Raw genomic sequence first — 15,565 nt, forward strand, 5'->3', positions numbered from 1 at the left:
TAAACTGTAGCTCACTTCTGGCCAAGCTTTACCTCCTCCCCACAAAGCTGAAGCCTTGGGCTGGCAGTTGTGCAAACCTCCTAACGGGAATAAGCATTGCCTGTGAACACATCAACAGATCTGGTCAAGTTGGTGTCTCTTAGATACCGTTTTCTTTTCTACCTCTTCCATTTTTCCACAGGTTTATTGGCAGAGACTAGACACAAGAGGAATGTCAATCCATACAGGCCAGCATGAGCTTATTTGATCAAGGACAAGCGTCATGGGGATGGGGAGCGAAGGGGGAGATAGCGACAGGTCTATAGAAACAAAGAAAAATAATCACCAACAAGGGCTTTAGGAAAGTGATACTACAAAGAACAGACTCCTATGGAAACTGCAACTCAAAGAAACCATGATATTTAAAACCGTTGCAGGAAAGGTTTCTTGAATCAGCTCTGCAGCTTCCTGCAAAGCTTCTACTGGAACTGGAGGCATAAGCAGGAGTGTCCGCCAGCCCACCTGACCTCTTGTAAGGGAATTCAGGGCACTCTCCTCATCGTGCACTGATGCTGAAAACTCACCAGCATATACTTTGAGGAGCTGAATGCCCTCCGTTCATTCAGACAGCAGAGGACACTGCTCTGCCACAGATGATAGGCACATTCTCAATCCTTGGGAGGACAGGAGCCAAAAAGGTGTGAGCATTAAACAGATGAACAACAGGTCAGGTAAGAAAAATACTGCCTCTTCATTTAATGTTTAAAGACATTGGTAAACAAACAGAACAGTACAGACAGTCTGAGGCTAAACCCCTCCCGCCTCCCCAAATGGCACACTCCAAACCACGACAGGTACCAGGTGATGACTCCGGCAAAGGAGCAGCAAAGTCTGGGATTTAAGGGATGGCCAAGAGAATCTCTGCTGTGTGAGGGCAAGACAACAGGACCTGGAGGAAGCAGCTTCCCCTCACCCACAAGCAGAGCGACATCTCCTGGGTACAGTCAAGAGGGAATGGTTTCCACTCCGAGCAAGCAGCCCAAATCTCTTGCTAACACACAGAAGGGCCATGTGTGAACTTGGAAAACACAGCTGGAAGCTACATTAAAGGTGCAAGACACACTATGTACTGACCTTGGCAGCCAAACCTCTGTTCCACAGTGATTTTAGCCTCTTGAAGAATAAAGAAAACAGGGAATTTAGGTCCAACTTGGCAAAGTGTTGCAGTACTCATTTGTGAACACAAAACTGAGTGGGGGGGGAATGAACAAGACTATGCTCTGCATACATTCTTCCATCCTGCTCCATCAAGCTGCTCCCTGCTCCAGGGACACTCCTGACCCCTATTCCACAGCTGGCCTTGTCTTCTCACATAGTTTTCCTTGAGCTGTGGAGCATCAGATGGTTAGAAGGGACATCAGGAAGCAACTCTCAGTGCAGGCTTCAGGGGACAGTCAACCGGGTACCTGAGTGGAGGGCCAGGCAGAGTACGATGTATCAGGTGTTGCTGCTGAAGAGAGGCAGAGATCATAGGCACAACCGCTCCAGCTCCCACCTTGCTGGCAGAAGCCTGCACGGGAGTTACGGGCGGTGACTGAACCAGCATGGGTCAGGCTCTGAAGGCAGCTGCACAGCTGCCATCCAGTACACAGCACAGATCGGAGCCTACTTGAATTTCCATTTCCCAGAGCACTGACAGCTGGAACCATGACACATGGTGGAAAGTAAGGAACACATTTCACTGCTCTCTGCCTCTCCAGGTAGCGGAAGCTTGCAGTAGTGTTGTTTCTGCTGCCACCGCATGCAATCAAATACGAAGGGAGGGCTAACTGGCTCCTACGTGGCCCGGTTATCTGCTCCAAGCACCCATGTCCAATGCGGGACCCCCCACAGTCCAGAGCCCCACATCAGAGCCCTCAGATCTCAACGTCACTCTCTTTGTCGTTATCGTGGTCACCGTCATAAAACTCGTTGGCAGCTTCAGGCCTGGGGGAAAGACAATCACTATCAGCAAGGAGAGCTTTGACACCCTTGGGGCCAGAGAAAAATGCCCAGGTCACACTGCCAAAGGTCAGAAGATGCCCTGCACCCCAAATACCCCATGAAATGTTATGCGAATAGATGACACAGTTCCAGGGAGAGGCTCCCTGGATAAAACCAGAGACTCAGAAATGACTTAGTATCTGTTCTAGGAAACAGACTGTCTCCAGTGTATCATCTGCCCATCCTAGCAGGGACAGAAGGGGAAGCCCATTTCTCCAGAACAAGATCTGGTACCTGCTGTAGTTTTCCTCAGAGCCTCTTTCCTCTGGATCAGGCTCATCTGTGCGATCATAGCTGAGCAAGTCAGAAGGGACATCATGGATCTGCACGCTGGGAGCATGGTTCAGCATTTTCAGATTCTCAAATATCGTCTGCCTGATCTGATCCAAGTACTACATAGGAAAAACAGAGAGGGATCACCACAGCGAGATCTGGCAGTCTGCACAGAGCCACAATTGTTAGCACTGCTACCTGCCTGCATTGTCTATGTAGTGGCCATGAGAAACAAATTTGTGCAAAAAGCTATTTATCAGAGCAGAGGAGGTGGGAGAGTTAATTCAATCACTGATACTCAAGCACACAGAATAACAGTAAGACAACCCAGCAAGGTTCTCAAATGCTATGAGACTTTCCGACATCCCAGAGGAAAGGTTCTGCTTGTTTTTCATCAGTTTTCTACCCTGCAAGAATTCTTTGCCTGGGCTCTACCTGGTTTCACAGGACAGAGCATCAACCACAGGGTTTTGGAAATACATAGCTGATATTGCAATAAGGCTACAAGCACTTACCTGCCTGGAGTTCTGATTTTCAATCCTCGTACTGACATCAGGATGAAGGGTGAAGTCTGGAGCAAAGTATTCAAAGTACTCTGTGATGGAACGAGCAAGAGAGTTACAGCACAAAGGCATGGGAGCCAGTCTGCACTGCTCTGCAGAAAGCAGAGTTCACTCCCACCATGCTAGGAGTAACCAGATCCTAAAAAGCACAGTGATGTACAGCTCTGCAACCACAAGGAATTATAGGAAACAAAAGAGCGAGCAAAAGTAACACTCAGGTCACTGAATAGGAAATGATCCAAATTAAATGATACATGACACAGTAAGGGCGTGTCTGCCCAGCAAAGTCTACAGGTGGCTGTGTCCTGGTTTCAGCTGGGATAGAGTTAATTTTTTTTCTAGTAGCTGGTATAGTGTTATGTTTTAGATTTAGTAAGAGAAGAATGTTGATAACACACTGATGTTTTCAGTTGTTGCTAAGTAGTGTTTATACGAAGTCAAGGATTTTTCAGCTTCTCATGACCAGCCAGCAATAAGGCTGGAGGGGCACAAGAAGCTGGGAGGGGACACAGCCAGGACAGCTGACCCAAACTGGCCAAAGGGGTATTCCATACCATGTGACGTCATGCCTAGTATATAAACTGAGGGGAATGGGGCTGGGGAGGGGATCGCTGCTTGGGAACTAACTGGGCATCAGTAGGCGTGTGGTGAGCAATTCCATTGTGCATCACTTGTTTTGTATATTCCAATTCTTTTATTATTATTGTAATTTTATTACTGTTATTATTATCATTATTATTTTCTTCCTTTCTGTCCTATTACACTGTTCTTATCTCAACCCAAGAGTTTTATATTTTTTCTCCCAATTCTCTCCCTCATCCCACTGGGTGAGGGGGAAGTGAGCGAGCACCTGCATGGTGCTTAGTTGCTGGCTGGGGTTAAACCACAACAGGGTGGTAGGAGACAACTAAGGCCATCTCTAAGATCAGAAAGTGCAGTCACTTTGGCCCAGGTCTTATCTCTGGTCAATGCAGAATAGAAGTGTAGTTCTTCAGCTGATATAACAAATACTTTAGTTCAGCTAATGAGGGGAAAACAGAACTCCAACTTACCACTGTATGGGAGCTCTTCGCTAATTGCTTCATCTACAAGCAATGATGTTTCATAAGTCCTGAAAACATGCAATAAGATGATCTCAGTCCAGAGAAAGCTACGTGGTGCATGGAGGGACAAAGCCCACAGCAACTGCTTAACCAGTGACCTTCAACAAGCAGATAAGAGACTCACCAGCATCGTGCCACATTGCGAACTGTGTAACCACCTCCTCCCAGTACCAGCAAGGGGATGTTGAAGCTCTTTACATACTCCACGCACTCCCTACAAAACCCAAACAAAAAAGTGCCAGAGCTGTTAACTGCAGCACACATTCATGTGTCAGAAATGCCACCGTGCACTTGAACACCACGGCAGCTGGTGTGATACACCTGAAGGTCAGGGCTTCCACGCAGGGAGCCTGAACCATGCGCTACTCTGTGAACCACTGCTCTGCAGCACCTTGTACAAAGCCTCATTCTGAGACCTCCTCCTGTCATACAAGAGTTAAAAAAAAAAAAAAAAAACCAACCCAAAACTGCTGGTGCTGCTGGAAGGCCGAAGTCAAAGCTCAAGCCTCACAGCAGAGGACTCATTAGAGCCCTTCAGACTGAAGGATGGTCTTTCAACTAACTGCTCTGCCCCAGCCCTGCTGTACTTACCCATGTCCTCTTATACTGAGGTTAAAACAACCCAAACGGTCACAACCCAGAGAATCAGCACCGCACTGGGGAAGAGAAGAAGAACAACTGAATTTTTGCTACAGAGGCACTGTTTTCCAGACACACATCAGCATCCCCACCCCTTGGCCACCCTCATTCACAAGAGGGTATAGACAGCAGCTCAGCTAAGACACACCAACCCTGATTCCCTGGGAACAGAACATAATGCATCAATAGCGGCCCCCTCCAACCTACAGCCTCTGAAAGGGATGGACAAGTGCACAGAGGCTTGCTTTCTTACCTGCAGTACTATGCAGGTGGGCTGATAGTAATCTACCACCTGGTTAATGACTGGCTGGAAGAGGTGTTTATAACCTTTGGAGAGAAAGGTAGATTTGTCATGGCTCTGGAGCAGAAGGACCAGCAAACGCCTGGGCAAGGGAAAATGGCAGGGAACACCTACTTTGGTCATCAATGCCATCTCGTAGAGGCACGTTGAGACAGTAGTAACGACCACTTTCTGCACCAACTTCATACATGTCACCTGGCCAGGGAAAGACAGGAGAGTCATAACAGCTCTGAGACTTCAGAGGTGTGGAAAGGCCAGATCTGGTCTGGGTTGAGATCTCTTAACCTAGCTAGGATCCCTCTTTCTTACAAATAACTATACTTCTGTTCCTCTCTAATTGCTTTTCCATGCCCTTTCTTCCATCATTTCTCCCTGCAGCTCTGATTTCATGATTTTACACTTTTATACTCCAGCAGAGCTTTCAAAGGATTCTGAAGCAAGGCCAGGTTCACACTAAGGGAAAATACATACCTGTACCAGGAAAGAAATAGTTCCCATATTTATGAAATGACACTGTCATGACACGGTCCGTCAAGTAGAAAGCCTCCTGCACACCGTCTCCATGATGGATATCAATATCAATATATAGAACACGTGGATGATATCTATTGAATACATGAGGAAAAACAGCATTACTGTCTGCACTGCACCCAGCCTCACTATTCCCCACATGCCTTGGTATCACCTGGCACTCTGAAAACCACCACCAACATCTACCCACAAGCCCACTTGCCAAAAGAACTCACCTGTCCCACCTGAGACATATCAAATGGTTTAGATACAAGACATTTGTATACAGTCAAACATGCCCCACCACTAAAAAATTTTCTTCTGATGTGCTTGGAAATCGATATTAGAATAAAAGGTTTTCAGATGGGGCCAGAAATGTCTTGGAAAGCACGTGAAGAGAAACTATTTTAACCACCTGGGCGTTAGAAAGTTGATGGGTTTTGATTCTTCTACAAACAACATGCTGTTAGTTAATCTTTAAGAGCTCCAACAATTTTTAATCATAAAAGGAAATGAAAGGTAAGCTAGCCAAGGAGGAGGTAGGAACACTTCACTTCCTCCACATACCACAGTACTGGCAGCACTATGTCCCAGCTGGCTAGCGCCAAGAACACCAGGCTGAACTGCATTTACTGGAGAAGCTGCCTGCTGGGTCACAGACAGAGGGTGAAGAAGGGGAAATCATCACAAGTAAATTCATTGGGGTAATGGTCAAAGCTGATGTGCTGTTGAGCACTGGAGACGTGGCCCCAGGCCATCCCTAGAGCTGCCTGCTTGGCTGGAAAGAACTTCTCCAACTTTTCACACGGAAATACTGCATCTGGTCCATCCCCAAAGAACAGGGGATCTGGCATCCACACCAAAACCCTAGAGGACTGGGGAGGTGCCTGAAAAAACAAGACAACATCGAAACAGAGAGGAGGAGCATGTGGTTCGTGCCATCTCCCTTGGAACCATGGCTTTAAGCATGTCTGCAGTGATCTGATCAAACTGGTTGATGGTGCTGATCCATGCTGATTAGCAGACCAGTACCTTGCCACAGTCTCCCAAGAGAGACATAAATTATTTAAAGGCAGCCCAGATTATTTGTCCTGTAGACAAATGACAGCAAGGAGAAAAAGGGGATGTATACACACAGCCCTTGCACACTGGTAAAGGGAGAAAGGGACCTTCTAAGACCAGAGGCACTACAGTACTCCCATGGTGGGAAGCAAACTCAAGTATACAGCCACCTACTACCGAAATGGTTCCTGAAAACAGAGAACAAGAGAAGAGGGACATATTATAAGCTCCCATGAGGGGTAACTGGCCTGTATTTGAAGCCTCTGGCATATGGGACTCGTGAGACTAGAAAATGGCTGTGCAGAGATACACAGTGAAGACCTAAAGTTCCAAACACAGAGCAGGGAAGACTGGCCGAGAGGAAGGAGGTACAAGAAACCCCAGTGCATCCCATAAATCTGACTTTGACAGCGAGTAAACTTGTCACCAGTCATGTAACTATTGTCTGGTCAACGCCAAATCTTTTTTAATTCCATAACATCTTGCCTCAGATTCAGTGACAAGGAGGGCATTTGAGAGTACAAAAAAAAAAAAAAAAAAAAAAAAATCACAGATTAATCCAAGAAACAGAAGGTATTTCTGTAACTCTTCCTCCCATTCTGAAGTTATTTTTCATTTTCTAAAAAGAAAAAAACAAATCTGACTCTTTTCTACTCAAAGCAAGTGTCCTTTGATCATCCATGTGTTGCTCAAGTCCTGTTCTTAAGCCACTCAAGCAAGTCAAGAAAGATTCAAGTCATTTAACTGTCTTCAGTGAGCCATAATTTGCATTTACCTACAAAAGGCTCGCTGTGGCAAAAACGCAGAGACTCAGGAGACCCTGAAATGAGTATTTCACAGATGGATGAAAAATGGAATTGAAGAACTCTTCCGTATCCCTTAAGCTGCATGCAACAAAACTGGAGTCAGATATTCCAATTCTCAAGCCCCCCTACTCGTGCCTGAAGAGGAGGCCAGAAAAAAATCAAGTTGTTGGCCTTCCAGGATTCTAGAAAGGCAAATGAGGAGGGGAAATAGAGAGAGAGAACAGTGAAGCAGCAGGGGGAAACCACATGCCAGCCAGGACAGTACTGCATTTGCCCCATGTCCTTACTTGAGCAGCTCCAGGATGCCAATAACTATGTCGTTAACGTAACAAAACCCAGAAGCCTGCAAGAGAGAGAAAACAGAACAGCTTTAGAACAGGATCAACACAGAGCCTGGGCCTCAAAAAGACAGAGCAATATGCAGATTTGCCTCATTACCTCAAACTTTTTGGCATGATGCAGGCCCCCTGCCCAGTTTATTGCAATATCACAGATCTAAGAAAGGAAAGATAACTTAGTTAAAGGTGACAATGTGGTAACAACAACCTTGCACCCGCTTCAACCTCCCCAGCCCTGTGGCTCAAACACCCTTCTAGTCTTTCCTTTTCCTACAGAGGCCTTTCCAAAGCTCCATCGTCATCGTTAGCCCAGCCAAGTTTTGGTTACATCATGTCCATACTGTATTAGTCCTGTGCTCTACATTCCCCATTAGACCAGAAAAGATCATCTCCCACCACCACTGCTCCCCCTCCAGGCAACAGCAGGCAGAGCACCTGGCACATACAATTTGTTCCTGCACTTGTTCTTTTCCCTTATCAGAGCTTTCTCAGGTCTCTAAAAGACTCAAACCTCTGTAGATTTTTTTTATACCCACCTGAGGAACACTCTTCTTCCCACCTTCTGCGTGGCCTCATTTAGTGCATTTCCATAGGAGAGACCTAGCAGCACTGTCGAGGTCACCCAGCAGCCAGTTTCACTGAAGACCCCAGGTTTGTTCTACAGCGGTGAGGGTGCTTTGTGACTTCAGTACTTGCAACATTAGTACTCTCTGACTCCCTCCAGATTAAACATCTACTAAATGGTTGCCTCTGACAGTGCAAGAATGGTCTCAAGCTTAAATCTTACAGTACTAGGTATTTACACTGCAACACAGCAGTGCTTGCTACATTGTTTTACAAAACAAATCCATGAGGTTCTCCTTAAATTGAAAACCAGTTGGCTTACATCTGTGTTTCAAAAGATAAGCACATCAACGCAGTTACCTTGTTGTTCAGCTGTGTTGCTCCCTGCAGGGAGGCCCCAGTATAGCGAGAGCAAAATTCAAAGAGGCCTGGAAACACTGGGCTGAAAAAGAAACCATGATTCAAACACAGAACATCTTCTCATTCCTCCCCATTTCTCCAGAGCAAAGCTAAGAATAAAACTGTCCAGGGACATGACCTGAGCAAGACCAAAACTCATTCTCTGTGAAAGAGTTCATTTGGGGTCACTCTGACCCTGCTTATAACACAATGAGTACCAGCAGGCGAGCAATCTGGCTGGAAACACAATGGGAAACTCAGCAAATTTGATAATGATTACCATAGCTTCCAAGCTAGTCCTGAAAAGGCTCCCCTGCTCACAACACGTGCCAGCATCTGTCCTGCAGCCCTGCTGACATATGCCCAGAGCTAGGACATGATGCGAGACACTGCATCAGGAGAGGGGAGGACTGGTCTGCTCCTGCACTCTCCCCTCCCTGCTGTATCTGAAAGATCCTGCTACCAGCCTCCAGCCCAGCATGCAGTATACTGCAACCAGAGGTGAACACTGCTCTTAAGACAGCACTGAGGTCTGATCCATCCCACCACGCAGAGCCAGCCCAGGCACCGGGAGAGTACAGAAACACAGGACCTGGAGCCCCTGTGTCACCAGCTTGCTGGCACCATGTCACACATTTCATTCATGGACAAGCAATGGCTTAAAGACTATGGGGTTTTATTTCCCCTTTCATTTCTGATAAGAAGATGGTTTCTGATCGTCAGAGCAGCAAGGTTACAAACAGTCTTCTGATTCTCAGCCTGAATATTAAAAACCAGGCTATACTAGTATCTTCTTGGGATAACACTGTTCTCTAGCTAATGTAACTCCTCCCATGCTAGTACTTACAGCTTTTACCTCCACAGAGTACGTAAGAACAATCTAACTCTCTGACAGCCCTTATAATCCTCAACCAGACAAGGCATATTGCTATTTCCTCGGTCACCCACAGAGCCCTTCCGTAATTTTCTTTCAAGTTTCATCTCTCACAAGCATTAAAGACTGGAATTGAACATTCTCAACAAGATCTCATGTAGTTTTGTACAGAACCACAAGTATCTCCTTAGTTCTACCTGAAAATCAGGCTCTCAAAGCTGTCTTGAATTTAACATGCACATATTAAGGCAGCTAAAATCACAGGCAATTGTTTAAAAAAATAGTTAGCACGTTCAAGAATAACTGGAGAATCTGCAAGAACAAGTAGAGATACAGTTTCTAACTCCACAAGCTTACAGCTTAAATATAGATCTAAAAAAGAGGACTGCAAGATCTAAAGAGAAGGGAAAGGAATCAAGGAGGTTCCAGTAATCTCATATAGACAGGAGGGACATGCACCTCATTCTGGTTAAGAGCAAATAAGAAATGGGACATTCTAAAAGAGCTCTCTGAACATGAGCAATGCAGGAGCACCCTTTCCGATTGTGGGTTCGCAGGAAGCACAGAGCACTCACCAGTCATCGCCCACGTTGAAGGCGTTAAGGCTCTTGGTGAATCCCTGCATGTTATTGGGACTCACTCTCTGCAGGAAGTCTATGTAGTCCTCGGAGTGGAATCGGCACATGTCATGCTGGGATGCCTGGTATGGTTTGAAAACCTTCAAGAGAGAAAGGCAAGACTTATTTCCCATCCAAACTTGCATTTGCTTTAGCTGTAAGAAATCTCAAGCTAATTGACGAACGACCTGCACAAGGTATATCAAAAAACGTTCCAATACATTGGCTTCCTGACATTCATGTTTATTTAAATTCAACAGGTTGCTCCACGAAGCCTGCTTTCCTACTGATTTTTCTCCTTCAGCCATAAACACGTCTCCTGCCTCTCATAATAACGGCAGCTCTTGCCACATACTCTCCGATGCCTTCCCTCCCCCATTGTGCACACATCCCTCCTTGGGCAAGCCAGCAGAATAAAACAGCTGAGTTCAAACTACAGCTTTTTCTTCACTGTGGGGCACTATTCCCTAATCAGTCACCAGCTTTCACACAATTTTAAGACCTTGATATAGTGGTGGTTTTGGTCCCTCTGTCCTATTTGCCTGTAATGGGCTGATAGGTTCAAAAGTTATTTGGAGAAAGCTCACGGACGGAAGAGTTGCATAAGCTTTGTTTCCTTTGGAAAGCCGGCGAAAAACCGTCAGGGAACTGGATGGATTAAAATTAAAGATCTTGTGACAATACAGGCTTGCCATTTTGGCACTAAACACACATACCTCAACGTACAGGAAGTTAAAAATTAACACCACATACCTGTCGAGAGGAAATTAAAGTTGAACTGAAATCAGTAAGAGATCTTTTTTGTGTTTCCCAATTTCTCTTAATTAAAGCATGCACTTTATAGAAAAAGTGGAACATGAGAATAATAGTAAGATACATGAGCTTGTCTCCGAAGGGAAGATTATCAGGGCAACTGCACCAACGTGCCTGTTTCTTAGGCTAAGCAGGAAACACTTTAATTTTCAGAGACATAATATACCCTAACAAACCCATCATCCTCTTTCCTGAATTGATCTGCATGTGGTATGGTGTTTTCCACATGGATGCATGGGGTGCAGTGTTTTTCAGAGGCTGCTGCCTCTGACAAACAAGAAGGATGAAGCAACTCACAAGCACAAGCCATTAGTGCAGCTGCTAAGGGTGAGGGCAAGACCTATTCCCCACGAGGGCTCTGCACAGGTACCTCCCAGGAATCCAGACAGCTGATTAAATCAAACAAGACCAAAACCAATGCTGAGGAGTTGTCATGGAGAAGAAATAGCTCTCACCAGATATCCAGAGGCTCTCTTGGACAATAAAAAGTAGGGATGTGTGACTCAAAACAGAAAAGGCAGGGGGAAAAAAAAAAAAAAAAAGACCAGAAGCTTCAAGACAGACTCAGCTGCTGGCAGAGTGCAGCAGCCTCTGAAAAAAAAAAAAAAACCTGCCTCCTTCCACCCTTCACCCTGCTCCCAGCAATCCCACCCACCTTCCTAAGCAAGCTTTGGCAGTCAGTCCCCTCTGTCTGCCGCCTTGTTTTGCTAACTCCATAGAAAACTCTCCTGGCTTTGCCGAGTTACTGAATTGCATCAGTTCACAGAGGGATCCAATAGCTTCCAAATGCAGCACAAGAAAGGCAGGGGGAAGACACTGAAGAGAAGCAGGGAAGGTGAGCAGCAGGACAATCCCCCCTCTTTCAGCAACACTGAGCCTTGGTTCACCACATTCTTGTGTGCTGCAGCCACAGGGAAGCTGGGAAAGGTGCAAAGAGGCAAACCCAGCTTGACAGGACAGTGGCCTTTTATTTGGAGGAGGCAGAGAGGGCAGATAGTGATGTAACCACAACACAAAGTTAACGGGACCTTTTATAGTCACAACTGACCATAATCCCCGCTTTTATTTGCTTGTAACTTTGCCAGTCACTGACTGTTCAGGATGAAGTTTCCTCTGCAGTTTTAGCTTCATGATGGCATCTTGTGGAAAATATAACCCCCAGAAAAGGGTTTCAAGACTAAAAACATGGTGAAGCATACAGGTCTGCCTACTGCCTCATTCAGACATGGATCTGACATTTAGAAGCGTTATGTCAGAATATGCTTTTTGCTTTTTCTGCAAGAAAAATCCCAACTCTAGGGAAGTTACTCGTTGGAGTTCCTACATCTACAGTAAAAATCTGAAAGATAAGTTCTGCAAAGATTCCACGTGGCCTGAGCGTACTCCAGCTGTATTCACCCGCAAGCACAAGAGCAAGTCACTGTGGCTGGATGCGATTTTACTAGGGAATTGTATTAATTACACAGGAAAGCTTTTCTGATGTTTAAACACACCAAATTAAATTTATATATTGCATCAAGGAACTGTTCCACTGGTCCATTTTAGCACCTTCCTTTAAAAATTGATACTGTGCTTTAGTTTTGGGACAGCTTATTTTCTATTTGCTCTTGTTCAATCTGCAAGTCTCTCACCACAGAAGCAGATATGCTGGCAGTGGAAGAGCTTGAACTTGAGCCCATGCCAAACACCAGACACCTGTACAGTGCTAGAGATAATGACAAAGTTGTGCAGCATGGACAGGCAGGTACAAAGCAGCTGAGATGTAGCTTTTCCCTCTGCCCCACTTGTAGTAGTTTGGCTGTTCAGACTTTACCCTAAAAAATAAAAAGCAGGAAAACTGTATTGCTATCACGCTTGCAAGAATTTTGCACCTTGTCCTGCCCATATAGTGGAAAACACTGTAAACATGCCAGAATTAAAACCACGGGTCTAACCTTGCTCTCTTGTGCTCACAGTGATACAACTTTGATTTTAACATCACCTGATTCTCAAGTGATTGAGAAGTGACTTTTAAGGACAGGCTTTTTTTTGGTACCACAACAGCTAAATATTTAGTCAGGTCTTTGAGGGCGCAGTGAACGTTGGTTACAGTTTTGCTTTATGTCTAATGGTGGGGATGAGGGAACCTGGGAAGCTAATCATAGTCTGAAGAAGTGCCCGGTCTAGCTGTAGAGGGACTGGAATTTGCACATTTCTGTCCGACAGCTCTGCACAATCACCATGTTTTCACAGCAGCTCATGATTTATCCCTAAAGCATGCTGCAGATGTGAAAACACATCACTGAAACAAGTTGATCACGCTTTCTTCTCTACAGCCTCAAAACAAGCCCAACTATTACCAGTTCCTTGCAATCATCTACAAATACATGCAACAACCCACTATTGAGTTCTACAATCATTCTGAGAGCACACACCTCAGAGTAAGCTCTGGGGTCACCCAGTTCAGGCTCATGAGAGGGGAAGTGGCTGGTTTGCAGAGCATCACAAGGAGCAGAGCCCCACTGCAGAAGGGTGAGGTGCACAAGCACAAAGAGGAAGGACAGGGGAAAGTCCTAACATCCCTCGCAGATCAGAGCAATGACGGTTTTGTGCCCTCCTTTCACCTCCCCTCCTTGTTTGCTAGCTACACATGATGATGACTGTGACGGAAGTGCTCTTCACCTCTTAACGAGGTAATTCCCATGAAAAGACACTGTAAATGCATGTGTGTATGCCCATATATGTACATAAAACCAGAAGTGCCAGAAGCTGTAGCCTACAACATTTAGAATAACATTCTGGGTACAGGCCCTTTCCCAGGGCACATCAAACAGGTCACAGGCTGTGGAGACAATAGGCAGCAGCTAAACCCAGCCTCTGGATCAGATAGCATGACCTGGAACCGTGCCAGTCAGCCCAGGAATTAAATCGCTCAATGGCCCGAAACAGCTGAGAAGCAATCTCACCACACCGAAAGCGAGAATAAGCCAACAGGAGACAAAATGAGATGCCCCAAAACAATCAGCAGCTGCATGTGGCATGTTTTACACATCAAAATGGGCAGAATGGCAGAAGACTTTACTATTCCTGCCTTGATCTTGTATCATGAGGCATTAAGTTACATGCCCTGTACTCCTGAGAGCTTTTCATTTGTTCTATGCTGCAAGAACAGGCAAAAAAGTGAACAAGGATTCTAGGGAAAGGAGCATGGTTCAATCCCACTTGCACCAAGTGAAATAAAATAATTCAAAAGAGGGGTACCACACATTCATAGTGATATTCCACTACCCCCAAACTAGTTCACTTCTTGAAAGATGAAGATTTAAGTTTTCTTTTTGATTATTGCTACAGGCCGATCATGGTTTATCAGGTTTACACAAGCTAGATTTCAGGAAGAGAAAGTCTTTCTAACAGTAAGAACCGGAGAGCTCTGGACTAAGTTGTTTGAGCTGGCTGGGCAACAAAGGCTTTGAAGAACAGGTTGGACAATCACCAATCAGGTATGAGATGGGATTAGTGAACCCCATTAAGGCATCAAGGTGAATTAGCAAGCCTCTTGAGGGTGTTTTTTTGAGCTTTACTATTCTACAGTCACATGGTCCACAGTGGTCGCTGGGTCCTTTCTAGAAGGGGCTACAGACACCAGAATTCCGTGCATGGTCCCCAGGGGCACTGCTGCAGCTCCAGGCACGACACTATATGCACAAGTTTGAACAAGACACTAACAGCCAACAGCAGTGGCTTTCAAAGCAGCTCTGGGTGGTATGGTGGGGGCTCAGGCCAATAAGAATGCCCAAGACTGCTTAAAACCTTGTCTGCAACAACTCTGTTACCTGCTGTGCCAAAAGTGGAACCGAAGGAGAGGCAGCGACACAAGAAAGCTGCCAAGAACCTACTAACGCAGACCAAGCCTTAACATGGAGGCCACGACTGAAGTCAGCAGGATGGTGCACAGGTCTCCGGCACCTTTCACACATGCAGAAGCCTGAAACACCCGCTCTGGCGGCTGCCTGCCCAAAGCCACCCACCGCAGCCCCCTCTTCCCCCGCTGCCTGCGTTGGGGGGCTCCTGTTGAGCCCCAGGAGCAGCACCGCTTACGATCATCTTCTTGTAGAGCCCGTAGTGCAGGACCAGGCTGTGGGTCAGCGCCAGGCGATGCGGCTTCATGGGGTGCCCCGCTCCTGGAAGGGAAACGACACGGGGAGTCACCGGGGGGGGGGGGGGGGGGGAACACCAGCCGCCCGCCAGCCCCGGGGCCGGGCCCAGCGCTGGGCCGTGACGGGACCCGCCGAGCCACCCCTCACCGGGCCCGCTCGGCCCCGGGACAGGGCGAGGGGACCGTCCCCAGGCCGCCCCGCCGAGCCAGGGCCGGGCTGCACCGTACCCCCGCCCCGAGCCCGCGACCGGCCCCTCCGCCGCCTCTCCCGTTCTCCTCGGGCTCCGCCGCCCAGCCCCAGCCCGCACCGTAGTGGAAGTTGCCCACGTCCGGGTCGTAGAAATAGGCCACGGTCTTCGCCATGGCGGAGAGGCCGGGACCCGCCGCCGCGCGCTCCCGCTCACGTCATCGCGCCGCGACAGCGCCGTGAGCCCACGCCGGCCTGAGCGCCGCCGACGGACGGTGTCGGGGGCGGAGCCCGGGGGCGGGGCTGGGAGCGAGGGGCGGGGCGATCATCGTTGCGGCGTCCCCGCGGTCCCAGCGCCT

General features: G+C 47.1%; 1 protein-coding gene across 1 annotated transcript; it reads right to left on the reverse strand.

Annotated features, from left to right (window-relative positions):
• Window positions 1-706: 706 nt before the first annotated feature.
• HDAC3 (histone deacetylase 3) lies at window positions 707-15,465 on the reverse strand. Its single transcript, XM_029998555.2, has 15 exons — window positions 15,328-15,465; window positions 14,962-15,044; window positions 10,030-10,172; window positions 8,542-8,623; window positions 7,718-7,774; window positions 7,567-7,622; window positions 5,373-5,506; window positions 5,016-5,096; window positions 4,854-4,927; window positions 4,553-4,617; window positions 4,086-4,175; window positions 3,911-3,969; window positions 2,811-2,890; window positions 2,257-2,414; window positions 707-1,965 (listed from the first exon to the last, which is right to left on the reverse strand). Exons 1-15 carry the CDS (start codon window positions 15,380-15,382, stop codon window positions 1,896-1,898), a joined length of 1,287 nt encoding a protein of 428 aa, XP_029854415.1. The 5' UTR covers window positions 15,383-15,465; the 3' UTR covers window positions 707-1,895.
• Window positions 15,466-15,565: the final 100 nt, after the last annotated feature.

The sequence above is a fragment of the Aquila chrysaetos genome, chromosome 22 (assembly GCF_900496995.4).
Source record: "Aquila chrysaetos chrysaetos chromosome 22, bAquChr1.4, whole genome shotgun sequence".
NCBI lineage: Eukaryota > Metazoa > Chordata > Aves > Accipitriformes > Accipitridae > Aquila > Aquila chrysaetos.

Coding starts and splice junctions, on each gene's coding strand:
- HDAC3 (XM_029998555.2), bottom strand. CDS start 15,382: ATGGCGAAGACCGTGGCCTATTTCTACGACCCGGACGTGGGCAACTTC. Junction 7,775..8,541: donor CAACACAGCTGAACAACAAG/GTAACTGCGTTG, acceptor TTCCTTTCTTAG/ATCTGTGATATTGCAATAAA. Junction 5,507..7,566: donor GGCATCCTGGAGCTGCTCAA/GTAAGGACATGG, acceptor TGTATTCAATAG/ATATCATCCACGTGTTCTAT.